At 40.4% G+C, this 13258-nt stretch overlaps 3 protein-coding genes across 3 annotated transcripts in view; all 3 read left to right on the forward strand.

Moving 5' to 3' along the window:
• LOC140940786 (SET and MYND domain-containing protein 4-like) overlaps window positions 1-5446 on the forward strand; it is a 7681-nt gene extending 2235 nt beyond the window's left edge. The window contains exon 2 of the mRNA XM_073389749.1: window positions 3092-5446. Coding sequence (XP_073245850.1) covers window positions 3095-5179 — 2085 coding nt within the window. The 5' untranslated portion in view covers window positions 3092-3094 and the 3' untranslated portion in view covers window positions 5180-5446. The remainder of the gene's footprint in view (window positions 1-3091) is intronic.
• A 2351-nt stretch (window positions 5447-7797) lies between these two features.
• LOC140941150 (kelch-like protein 40) lies at window positions 7798-10889 on the forward strand. Its single transcript, XM_073390121.1, has one exon. The coding sequence runs from the start codon at window positions 8157-8159 to the stop codon at window positions 10110-10112; it is 1956 nt and encodes a 651-aa protein (XP_073246222.1). The 5' UTR covers window positions 7798-8156; the 3' UTR covers window positions 10113-10889.
• A 1785-nt stretch (window positions 10890-12674) lies between these two features.
• LOC140941886 (putative ATP-dependent DNA helicase Q1) lies at window positions 12675-13049 on the forward strand. Its single transcript, XM_073390890.1, has one exon. It carries the CDS (start codon window positions 12675-12677, stop codon window positions 13047-13049), a length of 375 nt encoding a protein of 124 aa, XP_073246991.1.
• The last annotated feature ends 209 nt before the right edge of the window (window positions 13050-13258 follow it).

Here is a 13258-nt window from a genome sequence, read left to right on the forward strand (position 1 = left end):
TGGATTAACGCTAATCGGTCTTTCAGGAACCGGGCCCAGGTGTGGGAGTAGTTGTGACAGAACAAACTTTATAACAAATTTTACAACCTAACCCACTCTCCCCTGCTGAACTGCTCATAACCATGGTGTTGCTTGCCATAAGTGACCCTATTTGGTGGAATGACTCTCACTCTCTCCGTGACTCTCTCCATGGTTTCTTCTCTCACACTCAGAGAAGGAACCATGGAGAAAGACAATGGTATATAAGTTTGTCAATTACCTTAAAACTTTGAAAAGGCAATGACTTCACAAATCAACCCACAAAAGAAACGATAACATGTCATGCATTATGTCTTTAAGGCAATTGAAACACTTACACCATCATCTTTTGGCCCAAAAATGTCTCAACTAGCTTCAAACTGCTCTTTTTGACAACATTTCCCGGAATGAATGGATAAAACTGATGCTCCCAAAATATCAAAGGTGTACTTGAAGTTTTGTAGTTTTTATATAAAGTATATGTTTATTTTTAAATGTTCATTTTACAGTTAGTCAAATGTATATGCATTATTATTTTTTTCTGCATGTTCAGTTCAGACACTACAACCTCAGAATGAATACCATGCACTGAACCAATGACAGAAACTACTAACAGGCGTCCCAAGTTCACATTACGAGTGTGTTATGTAAATTAACTTTCCCACAAGAGAGTCAGTGTCGTGTTACAAGCGACCGTTGAGACTTTGCATGAGAAATAAAATACTGAGGTCTGCGAATGCTAAATATCATTATATTATCTAATACGTATTATGAATTAGGAAGAGAGTGACAGGGGTCAAACAATAACAGCCAAAAAACCCGACTAAATCGATGAATTCACACCAAACAACAGGAATGCATCAAAGGTAAGTCTCCTTTATTTATTTTGTAGAAAAATAAGTAAGAACAATGATATTTAGCATTCGCAGACCTCAGACGATATAGCCTTTTCTTCAACAGATCTCCGACGTACTAACCCAGCAAAAATTTAAAAGCAAACGTTTACTATGCAGTAGGCCTCAAGAACACGAGTGTCGTACTTTGTGAAGTACGACACGTTCGTATTTTGAACGAGTTTTTTAGCTCTTTGACGTAACGTGTTAAAATAAATGATTGATTGATAAAATGATTGATTGATTGAGTATTTAATTTCTCATACAAAGTCTCAACGGTTGCTTGTAATGCGACACCGACTCTCTTGTGAGAAAGTTAATTTACATAACACACTCGTAACATGAGCTTGGGATGCCTGTGATGAACCCAGCAACAAATTTAACTAATAACTATCTTAACCCAGGACAAAAATATGCTTGTATCAAAACGTGGGCATCATTTAGAAATTAAATTGGCACAATGTTTTGACCCTCCTCCTGGATCTTCCACTGAGATTTTCCCCCTTACCAGTAGTGAGCACCACAATTCCTTTAGCAACCAGACATACCGACTATTAACAAAAAGTATTATGATTACCGTATAATTTTAACCAAATAAGAGCCGTGGAGCTTATCAAATTTTTTTGCAACTGACATGCGGTGCTTTTTTGAGGGCGGCACTTATTTGAAAGTTGGACACAACAAATAATTTTTTTTAAGTTGCCAGTATTATTGATTTCAGTAACTAGCAGAAAGTTCTTTTGATTTTGATTGCATGGGGGCCGCAGATCTTATTCAAGGGCGGCACTGATGTTTCTGTTTGTCCCAAGTCTGACACTTATATAATCGAGGTGGCGCTTATTCGAGTAAATGGGACAGATAGTTTGCTTTCTTCTTACGACTTGTTTCAGTTGTTGGAGTAAAAACACAGGTATAAACTATTCTTAAAGGAACAGTATCCCGTTACTGCGCATGTACCAAACTTTGATTTTTGGACAGGATGTCGCGAAATAAAAAGATGCGAGGAGAGCCCGGGAGAAGAGTAAGAGAACCTTGAAAAATCCGTTTGCATCGCGCTTGACCGGGTTCAATACGACACTAAAACTTCTCAGGATTACAGATCGATGATATATTGTTCCTGTTAAGTTTCGATTTGGGCAAAATCTGGATCTTTTGGCGTTACTTTTATTGCCGTTGGCCGGAGGACCAAAAGATTGGAAGCACTTTGATGCCGATTGAAGGCTTATTTCTTCTGCTAGCTTCCATACAAGCTCAGATAATTGTGAAAGGAATACGCAGAAATGAAACGGCAACAATAAAGACTGTAAGAAAGAAACCATTGAGACATTGATGTGACTGAGGAGATCTTGTGGAGGGGAGCTTCGTGAAGCAGAATGTTTTGCAACGACGCGTTAGTAAACGTTTTTAAATGAATCTCCCTTACGGCCGACAAAATCAAACAAACAGGCGCCACATGTTTAGAAAAACTAGTGCCATGAAATCATAATATAATTTTTGAGTAACCTTTCTGATGATTCATGGCGTTGAGATTGCATTTTTATTTATGTCTTTCAAACGTTTGAGGCTAGAACGCGAGCAAATCAGGCAGATATTACTAGACTTGGAACAACTGACCTCTGACACGAGTTTCAAATTAGAAAATATTTTTAAAGCGAGCGGAACGAGATTTTCGGGTCGCGAGGCGGCCCAGCTAGAGATAAAATCGCGATAAGTCTTCGAACCGCGAGCCAAATTTTTATATAAGACGAAAGACTTCTTTGAAAGTCTAAAATATTACTTGAGAATATAAACAACAAATCTCTGTCGGCGGTGCGGTCCGGAAGGAAATCTTGTCGAGTCAATATGACAGTTCTATTGTCTTTTGAAGAAAAAACAGATGACGCTCGCGCGTGCGCATAATCGGGACACTGTCCCTTTAACAACAACTCATTTTCAGCTAGTTATGGCATTAAACGTTTCCAAATTAAGGGCCTGTTTACATGGAGGTGGGTGGACCCCAGGTGGGTGAGGTAACTTGCTTACATGCCCGGGGGGGGGGGGGGGGGGTAACTCGCCTGTTCATATAATCTCTCTTTTTAATTTGATAGGTGGGGTGACCCGCCGCGTGTTACCTCCACTGTCTGGAGTCCCCCACCTCCATGTAACCAAGCCCTAAGATGATTTCCTTCTTTAACTCATAGAAGATGAGTTTTGACACTGGCAGTCTCTTTCAAGAATGGTTCAACTCGATCAGTAATGAACTGAACCAGACTGGCCATCTAAAAGAGCTCTCATCCCTATTTGGAAGGCTCAGGACAGACGAAGAAAGAGTTTCTTTTGTACTAAATTTAGACTGCGTTCACAATGTTATGGCTGTGAAGCCTTGCTTCAGACCAAAGTCAGCATCAGAGTCGAACAGGCTGCGCAATGAAGGAAACAGATTTTACCAGAAAAAGAGATACCAGGAAGCATTAAAGGCATATTCCCGCAGCATTGTAAATGCCCCGTTAAAAAGTGAGGGCAAAGAGCTTTCTCTCGCTTTCGCTAATATCTCTGCTGTTTTGTTCCATTTGAAAGAGTACACCCCTTGCTTGCAGTGTGTACAACAGGCGTTAAGTCATGATTATCCCAAAGAGCTAAGATACAAACTATTTGATCGTCAAGGAAAATGCTATTTGGAACTTGGCCAAAATTGCAAGGCACTAGAGTGTTTGGAGAAAGCTAAACTGGCATTACAGGAATCAAAGCTGGATCAAAAGAAAAAGGAAATTTGTGCAAAAGACATTGAAGTAGGAATCAGCAAAAGTCAGGGAACTGATACAAAACAGGAGACGACGGGTGGTGAAAGTTCAAACAATGGAAACTTCCTGAAAAGTGAAATTGGATTACCAAAACTTACTCGTGGGCCGAATAGCAAGTTTGTGTCAGCCTCTTGTATTGTTGACATTGCAATGTCTGATGTTTCTGGTCGTCACCCAGTAGCTTCTCAAGACATCAATGTTGGGGACATTTTAGTCATTGAAAAGCCATTTGCTTCTGTTTTATTGCCCAAACACTTAGAAACTCACTGCTATCATTGCCTGAGACGCGTAACAATCCCAGTTCCTTGTCGCCAGTGTAGCTCTGTCAGGTACTGCAGTGAGGCTTGCGCAGATCTCAGCTGGGATTTATATCATTCGGTTGAATGTCAGTATCTGGATCTTATCCATCAGGCTGGCATCGGTGGAAATGGTCACCTTGCTCTGAGAATCGTAGCAAAAGCAGGTTACAAGTTTCTCAAGAAGTTTAGACGAGAAATTCAGCAAGGCTTTTGCAACAGTGCTGGCAAGGAAGCGGGTTGTAGACAAGATGGAACTTACAATTCATCCGACTACCTCCCAATATATTTCCTTGTGACTCATTCTAAAGACAGAAGCATCAGCGACCTTTTTCGCCGCTCCTTGGTCGCAGTATTCTTACTAAAAACACTTCAGGAAGGAAGTTTTTTTGGCCAGGAGCCCTACACGGATAAAGATCTAGCCTTTATTGGCGGCCTGATTTTGCGGCATCTTCAATCAAACCCCTGTAATGCGCATGAAGTTTCCGAACTGCAACTGAAACTCAGCTCAGTTGCAACGTCGGAAACGGAGGACATTGCTTCTGGGATATACGCCACAATGAGCCTTTTCAATCATTCTTGTGACCCGTCAGTTACAAGGAATTTCTATGGTGATATCTGCGTTGTGCGCGCTATAAAGAATGTTACGAAGGGTGAAGAGATCTGCGACAACTACGGTACTCTTTGCGCACTTAGCCTCAAACCTGAGAGGCACGAAAAACTGAGAAATCAGTACTATTTCACATGCCGTTGTAACGCTTGTGAAGTAGAATTTCCTTTGTATTCAGAGATTCCAAGTGATGCATTTCCAGTTTTCAAGTGTAAGGACTGCCGAACACCTCTTCATCATGTGACAGGTCACGTTTCTGATCACGTGCCAGAAAATTTAATGGGTCAAATGACAAACCACATTGGAGACAGAGCTGCAGAGTTGGCTATCTGCGCCAAGTGCCAGCGCACTTACAGTTTGCCAGAGATGAAAGCTGAATTAAAAGCTTCAGAGGAACTGTATGAACAAGCCATGGATACACTTCTCTATGATGCAGATGTGAAAGGAAGCTTGACTGTGCTGGAGTCGCATCTTAGGCTTCTTGAAAGATTAGTTTGTCGCCCGTGGAAGGAGTTTAACAACTGTCAAGAAGCTATTAAGCAGTGTTACTGCATAATGGGCAACTGTCATGTGACTAGCTGATCAGACCTGGAAAAAGCTTGTCATGAACAGTTGTCCTTCGGTAAAAATAGAGCTACCGTCATTTACCCTTATAAACATGAGCGGAATATCTCCAAAATAAGGCACCCTCGCTCCCTCTTGGTCGTAAGGTGGTTCCCGATGTAGACTACGAGTAGTCCCCCATTTTTCGTCAGGGATAGTACAGCGAGCGAAACACGAAAGCGCGTGAAAATCACTCCACGCGAGAAAAGGCGACACGCGGCGGGGAGAGAGATCTCGCGTGGGGTGATTTTCACGCTCGCTCGCGTTTCGCTCACTCTAGTATCCATAATAATAATAATAATGAGCGACTACTTGTAGCTATTCCCGGTGCGATCTGCATTGTGGTTAGAATGCAGTGAAACATTTTCTTTCAAACATTTTCGCACTCTATCAGCAGCTAGGGACGAGGCAGTCGAAATTGACTACTTAAAGACGAATAGCAATGGCATATAGTTCGCATGTATAATAAATCAAGCATTTATATCTGCCATCTTTGTTGTTAATTTTTTTTCTTTGTTCTTTTCCCACATCGTTTAGTGAAAATACATGAAAAGTGAGAGTGAGATTAAATATTGAATGTCAGGAAGTGCGTGCCACGATAAAAGTCTATTGCGTGAATAATGAGGTCGATGTTAAGGTTTTTCGATACAGTTTTTCAGAGGCCATACCGATATTTTTCAATCGTCTTAAAAGTGTTTTTTTACTTGTCCGATCGCAATAAAATTTTCTCCAGTAATTGGCTATGGATTGAAATTTGTGAAAATGTAGTTTTAAGTAAAATCGATATCACTATGACAATAATAAACAAAAAACTTTGAAAATGATAAAAGCCGAATTTTGTGTGATCTAGACCAGGCCAGCTACTGAAAATCCAACCCAGTTTCAAGACAAACGATATATCCATGACTATTACATTTCAGTGCGAGTATTGTCAATGTTTTACATTCAAAAGATTCGATAAATTCAAACTGAAATGTACTAGTCATGGAGATATGTATGTATAGTGCGCATTACTTTTGGGAAAATTAGCATAACGTCAAAACAGTGAATGTTGTAACCCAGATTTTGGACAGGTTCGTAGGATAGGTTTGTCTTGAAATTTTAAGATGTTGCAGTGAATCAATCTCAATGAAAGTTTCAGACCTTATTATATACCTTATGAAGCTTATGTGAGGAGATTTTAAAAAAATTCGTTCGAGTCGTTTCAGAGATATACAAAAAAGCGCTAAAAGTCCAAATTTTAAATGAAGTTGCACTTAGACAGGTGGTGAGAAAACGGGTTAGTTTTTAAGATCGCAAGAAAGAAAATGCACTAAAATTTCCTGGCATCAAAATATGTTATTTAGCAGCATTCTGACGTTACTTAAGAATAATTTGAGCCATTTATAACGTTTTTATTAATAATCTATCACGGCTATTGAAAATTTAAGGTTTGAAATATATTTTCGTTTTATTCGAATTCAAACATACAGAATTTTTTACTTCTTACGGAGATTGTTTGCTAAACACCAAACTTTAAGTTCCTAGTGTTGGATTTTCAGTAGCTGGTCTTGATCGCGCAAAATTAGGCGTTTATCGATTGCAAAGGTTTTTGTTTATTGTTGTCATAGTAATATCGATTTTACTAAAACCTACATTTTCACAAATTTCAATCTATAGTCAATCATTGGTGAAAATTTTATAGCGATCAGACAAGGATAAAATCACTTTTAAAGCGTTGAAAAATATCGGCATGGCCTCTGAAAACCTATATCGAAACACTTTAAGAGACGAACAAAAATAGACTGCACGAAAACCAGATGGGAATTCGTTGGAAATGTTCAGGTTTGTTTTATTTTCTTAATTCAGTGAGTACATTTGGTTACTAAGGGGAAGTGAAAAAACCGCCAGTTCAAAGGACGTGCTACTGCAGTGCTCAGCCGGCTCGACGGTTGCACGATTAAGCACGACTGAAGCACAATTTGTATTAAAAAGTCGAGAGTGGCCTGATTTTGCAAGTTGCTATTGAAGCTGTTCTCCCTCCCCGGAAAACTCTCATGTTTCCATTTTTTCGCGCATAACGCACGCATGGTTAAGTGGGAGATTTCAATTTTTTTTTATTAAAGTAAAGTCATGTAAAGTTGACCCGGCTGATAAGGTAACCCTACCTGCGAAAATTGCCTGTAAACAAGAGCTAACTTTAACCCGCTTGCTAGGGTAACCCTAGCTCAAGGGTAACCCTCTCTCCTTGTAAACAGGCCCTTAGAAATATTGCGCAGCGATATTGCTTCGCCGGCGTCGTACAGCGCCAGTACGTGAACAGAAAAACTTGTGATTCTGGGGAACCCAATAACAGTTTCCTGCTACAAAATGGATTGAAAACACTTTTTAGACTATCCAGAGTACTTTTAGATCTTTAGAAATACATTCTAAGCGGCGCTATAAAATTCAGGGCAACTCGAGTCTTCTCGAAATTACCATTATTTTCCCGAAAATTTTAGATGTAATTAAAAGTTTTAAGAAAGTGAAATTTTTTCTGATTCCTCTTTCCACCGAAAATTTTAGGTTTCCTTTTTCTGCAAAAAATAGCTCAATCTGGGGAGTGAAATGCGAAAAATGAAACTTCCGAAAATCGTAGGGAATTTACTAGATAGTCATCTAGAAATTTTCAGCCTTCCTCAAGGAATAGAAAATTCTAGGCAATTTTTGCTTCTCCGAACAGAGAGTTTCCAGAAAACTGTCGTTGGGTGCCTCTGTTGTGATTGTCGGTTTTTGGAGGAACACGCTCTTCCTGGCTCTTGCCATTTCCACTGAGGAAAATTACTCAGTTGTCGTTCCCAGAGCCCATTTTTCTCTGTTGGTCACTCGTCCGTTGCAAATGAAGCCCCGGAGCAGAAAAGAGCAGCTATGATTCAGCACTGAGTCATAGAAGTAAAACATCACAGGCATCTGCTTTCAGTTCGAAATTTATAAAGTGATGGCGTCGATTTCACCTTTAGCGCGCACATCTCAGCAAGTTATTCCAAATCAGCAAATCCCGAGTAAAGTGTTTTTATCTGAAGATGGTCTCGATCAGCCGTGCGATATTATTACTTTGGTGGTCAACGATTGCGCGTTAAAAGCTCACAGAAAAGTTCTTGCAGAAGCAAGTCCTTTCTTCGAAAAGCTGCTTGATAGCGATATGAAGGAGTCCAATGAAGGAGTAGTTCGGCTGGAGATGTTCACCGAGTCTGTTATGAGAAAAACATTGGGGTTCATTTACACCGGTAATGTTCAGATATTGAATGAAGATGATGCCAGAGACATGGTTGTCATAGCTGATTATTTGTTTCTTCTGAACCTGAAGACCCTGGCAGCGCAAGCTCTACAGCAGAAATTGAATGCCTCAAACTGTATTCCCATTTTCCGTTTTGCTTACGAATACCGCTGCGAGGACCTTGTATCGAAGGCCAAAAATTTCCTCCTCGCAAATTTTACCGAGTTATTCGCCGCAAACCGTGAAGATGTTCTGGAAATGTCAAGCGAGGAGCTTATCATGTTGATTTCAAGTGATGAGCTACCTGTTAAGATGGAGAAAGATGTATTTGATATCATTTTAGCCTGGATCAATCACGACAGAAACATGCGGAAGAATTGTTTCACTGAGTTATTTCGTCACGTTCGACTGGTTTGCATATCGCGTGACTCTCTTTGCAGTGATATCGTGACAAATGATTTGGTAACAGACAATGAATGCTGTCTGGAACTTGTTAAAGAAGCTATTGAACTAATTGACTCCACAAAAGTTTTCAAAAGTGTTCTTTGCAAACCAAGGAAGTCTCTAGAGGCTTCTGCAATTGTCGCCAACATAGGATACAGGCTTATGTTATATTTTCCGAGAGAAGATCGGTGGTATGAAAAGATGCCTTGGCCTTTGCTAATAAGTGGCGATATCAATGGTGTTCTCTTTTGTCATGATAAAATATACTACACAAGTCGAAAGGAAGTGGGAGAGATTTATACTATGGGATCATCCGAAAGAACACCTATCTCTTTCGGGGAGTCCTGTAGCCTTCATATCAACTGTTACATTCCACACTCTGAAACTTGGAAGTCGTTACCGTCATTAAATGATGGACTTTTGAGGGAAATCTTCGTTTATAATGATGAAACGTATGCTGTGAGATCTCCATGCCTTTCTCCATGCGCAAAGGCATGTGGTTACAATTTTCGCATGAGAAGTGGCATCATCGTCATAAAATACAACACAGAATCCAATTCATGGGAGGACATATCATCACCCGAGTTTTTGGTTAACAGAGAGCATTATTGCATTGTGACCCACGACAACTTCATTTATTTCATTGGTGGAACAGAGTGGTCTAGGAACACACCTGGCGGAGAGAGGCTTTTACGTGAGGTTGACAGGTTCGACCTACGCAGAAACCAATGGGATAAACTAGCAGACATTCAAGTGGCGAGAGAAGGCAGTGGTCATGGAGCAGCGGCGAATGGCAAAATATTCATTGCTGGCAATGTTCATTATCGAATGGAGACAGATGATCACCTGTGTGAAATGTACAATGAAACGACAAATGAATGGCAGTTTATCAAAAGCTTCAACATAGAACCGGAAAAATTTGGAGGCTTGTTTGTCGTTGATGAGAAACTGTATGCTCTGGGCGAAATTCGATCATGGTATTCCGACCGTGGAGGAGAAAGGTCGGGACGATTAAAGGTCGAATGTTATAACGCGGAAAGCGATGAATGGAAATTGAAAACTGAAGTTGCAGTTTCACTCCGTCGTTTTCAATTTGCAAGTTACGGTACAATGAAATTGTTCCAAGGGTTTCTTAGTCTCTACAGCTTCGACTGCAGCTCATGTTCTGTTGGTCCCGCCTCACAGGATACACTCCATCAAGGAAGAGACGAAGAAAAGTGCTCTGTCATGTGACTAAAACCACTAAGGCCCGTTTCAAACGTGCTACTGCTGTGCCAAACTCAATTCGTAAATTATAAATACATTAGCATACATTTTTGAAGTTCACTTAACCGCTTTTTATTTTTTAGTTTTGTTTTCCGCAACAGCTATTTTATTCGACTGAGTTAAATTCGACGTCTTAAAGCAAGTCGTGCTACAGTCGTGTTAGAGTCGTGCTGAAGTCGAGCCTGCTTAGAACGGCAGTAGCACGACGTTTGAAACGAGCCTAACTCGTTTAAAATAATTTTTATCCTCAATCTTAGACGATGGGAAAAGAAAATTTCCGATTGCGAAGCTCCTTGGCGGTTTTTGTGACGGTGACATTATTTTTTTGTTGTTGTGAATTGCAATCACGAGGTTACTGGACACTAATCTAGCCTCAAGGAAATCATGCGAAGGAAGAAGTATGTGATTTTTCTTTTTGTCACACTAACATACAAAATTTTTCTGGGAAAAACGTTTAAACATTTTCTTTGTCACGACTGCCAACAACGTGAACTACTCAGTCGTCAATGCTAAAAGCCATACAGGAGAGAGACCTCTGCGCGCATGGAGTTAAACCATAATTTCACCGTGTTATGTGTAACTGAAATGCGATTATATGAAGTGAGGGTGAACTTATTGACTTCATCCTGTCGTGAACTCGCAGGTTTGGTTTATTTATTCATGAAAACCATGAACATATAATCTCAGAAAGTTCAACTAACTCTTCTTACCAAGCACTGTGGATTAAAATGTTCTTAACAATTCTTATGAGACCCTTATGACTAATTTGGTTGTGAATTTTGGCAAATTTCTTTGGTATTGATTGCCAACAGCATAACAATGCTGATCAATGTCTTGACTATAAATAGGAATCCCCCAGCAATTCAGGCCTATACCAAATGTCAAACTTTTCATGAGATGAACCAAACTTAATAAGTACTTAGGTTAATTTTTGCTGAGTATGTGCCACTGGCCTATCAGAGCCCCTATCCCATTATAGTCTATTCTGTGGCCAATTATACACCCCATCTAAGTCATTTTTGGGCAAAATATAATTTTCGCAATCCCAGCTTAGTCACTTTCTATTTACCTATCTACCTTATCAATGCTTTAAATAGGTAATCCTAAAATGAATTGACCCATTATTTAAATTGAGTGAAGAACACTTTACTTTTCACCTACAGTACAAACATATTATTTACATGGAGAACTGTCTATCCTCAAAAAATCCGAAAATGTGCGACCCCATTATAGTCGATCCAGTCGTGAAAATGCGACCCAATCCAGCGGCACATCCCCATTAGCCTCTTATAAGGAAGTATCCCCCCAGGCGTCCAACACGTTCTATCGGTCTGCTTCAGACGGATAGAACGTCTGAAGATCGTCTCCGAGACAAACGTCAATATTCACATGCGAAACGTATAAACGAAAACTTTGTATGATAATGTATATTTATCCTCGTTTGGGAAAAAAAAATACTCAATTTTTTTTTGGTCTGATTCAGTTGAATGGTTCGACGTGTCCTAAGTTCGACGTCTGACCCAACAGACGATCTTAACTTAATTTAGGTCGACCCAAATTAGAGTTTGGTTAGTCTCATAAAAAGTTTGGCGTTTGGCCTACGCCTCAGTCAGCACAATCATAATATATACCTCACGGGAGATTTACAAATTACTCATCGGTTTCTCGGAGCTGATTGGTCGAGAGCTCTGGTCTATGAGAGTTTATTCCACGAGCTGGTGTTGGATGTAAGAAAGTATATAGATACCAACAAGGGCGAGTGTAAGAATTAAAAAATCAATATGTGATGGCGATGGACACTTTTTCATGTAAAAACTCATCAGGATTCTCGAATTTTGTGCAGTTAAAAAAGTTAAAACTGAAGGGAAACGATTCCCTCAGTCTCTATGCAAGCTTGAGTAGCTTCGCGTACGCGAAGACACGTGCGCTTACTGATGATAGTTTTCATTTGCAGCCGGTCGTGGTGATTTTTGATTTGGTTTCATCTGATTTTCAAAGATTTGTCATACTCTAGCATTCACTTCCCTTTAAATCTAAAGTTGGCGCATACGTCACATGCATTCAGTTTGTTGTGGTCGGTCTTCAGAGGGCGCGCCCAAAAAGATGTCTTCGAGGCGGCGATGTTCGAGCCAAAAAAAGATTTAAAAGACGACGTCTGATGTTCCTGTAAGGGTGAAGGTCAAAGACAAAAAAAACCTGATTTCAAAGACAAGTTAATGCAAACGACAAGCACTAGTATATGCAACCCAGCAATTCATACCCTGGGTACCAGAGGTTTTTTCTCTCGCACGGCGATCGAGTGCAGCGGAGACGTAGCCTGCGTAGCAGGCGTCGAAAGGGGTAGGGGGTAGGGGATAGGGAGGAAGGGAAAAAGAGGAGGGGGATTGGGCAGAGGGGGATGGGACGCCTGCTCTAAGAACCCCCTTTTGTTCATATCTGCGGACGCTGGCGTCCGCAAATTCCTGATTGGCTGAGCCGTAATGAGTAACATATTGAAATGCGCGTTTCACAAATCAACAAACAGTCGAGATGGCAGCGGTAAACGTGGATGTCGTAGAGAGTGCTTTGAGGGATGTGAATTTATCTAGTGGTAGAGAAACTGTTTTAAAACCAGAGCAAGAATCAGCAGTAAGGGCTCTTTTAGCCGACAGAGATGTTCTGGCGGTTTTGCGGACCGGATACGGCAAGAGTTTAATTTACCAAATGTTTGTACTCGCGAAGAACTACGAGCTAAATGGTAATGCGGCGATTCTCGTCATTTCGCCACTGAAAAGTATTATCGAAGACCAGTTGCAGGAGATGGAATTGTTGGGCTACCCAGCGAAAGATTTAGCCAATTTATCGAACGATGACATTCGCCGATGTAACTTAGCAATAAAAGAGGGTGGTTTTACCTCATGCTAAAATGCTGCTTATTCCAAAAAAGTTGTTTTTATCTGCTGGGTAGATTATGCTCTGGAAGGTTCTGCATTTATACTGAGCAAATGTTATTTTAGCTGTAGTTATTGTTTTCTGGTCGGCAGGATTTGCCCTCTGATGCAAGCGAAATTTCTTTGACCTCTTTTGAGGCGTAAAGCTTTTTTTATTACGGCTGAATAAGGGTTCCAATTTTC

This window comes from Porites lutea, chromosome 6 (assembly GCF_958299795.1).
Source record: "Porites lutea chromosome 6, jaPorLute2.1, whole genome shotgun sequence".
Classification (NCBI taxonomy): domain Eukaryota; kingdom Metazoa; phylum Cnidaria; class Anthozoa; order Scleractinia; family Poritidae; genus Porites; species Porites lutea.

Bases quoted from the DNA above. Each gene is read 5' to 3' on its own strand.
- LOC140941150 (XM_073390121.1), top strand. From the start codon at position 8,157: ATGGCGTCGATTTCACCTTTAGCGCGCACATCTCAGCAAGTTATTCCA.
- LOC140941886 (XM_073390890.1), top strand. From the start codon at position 12,675: ATGGCAGCGGTAAACGTGGATGTCGTAGAGAGTGCTTTGAGGGATGTG.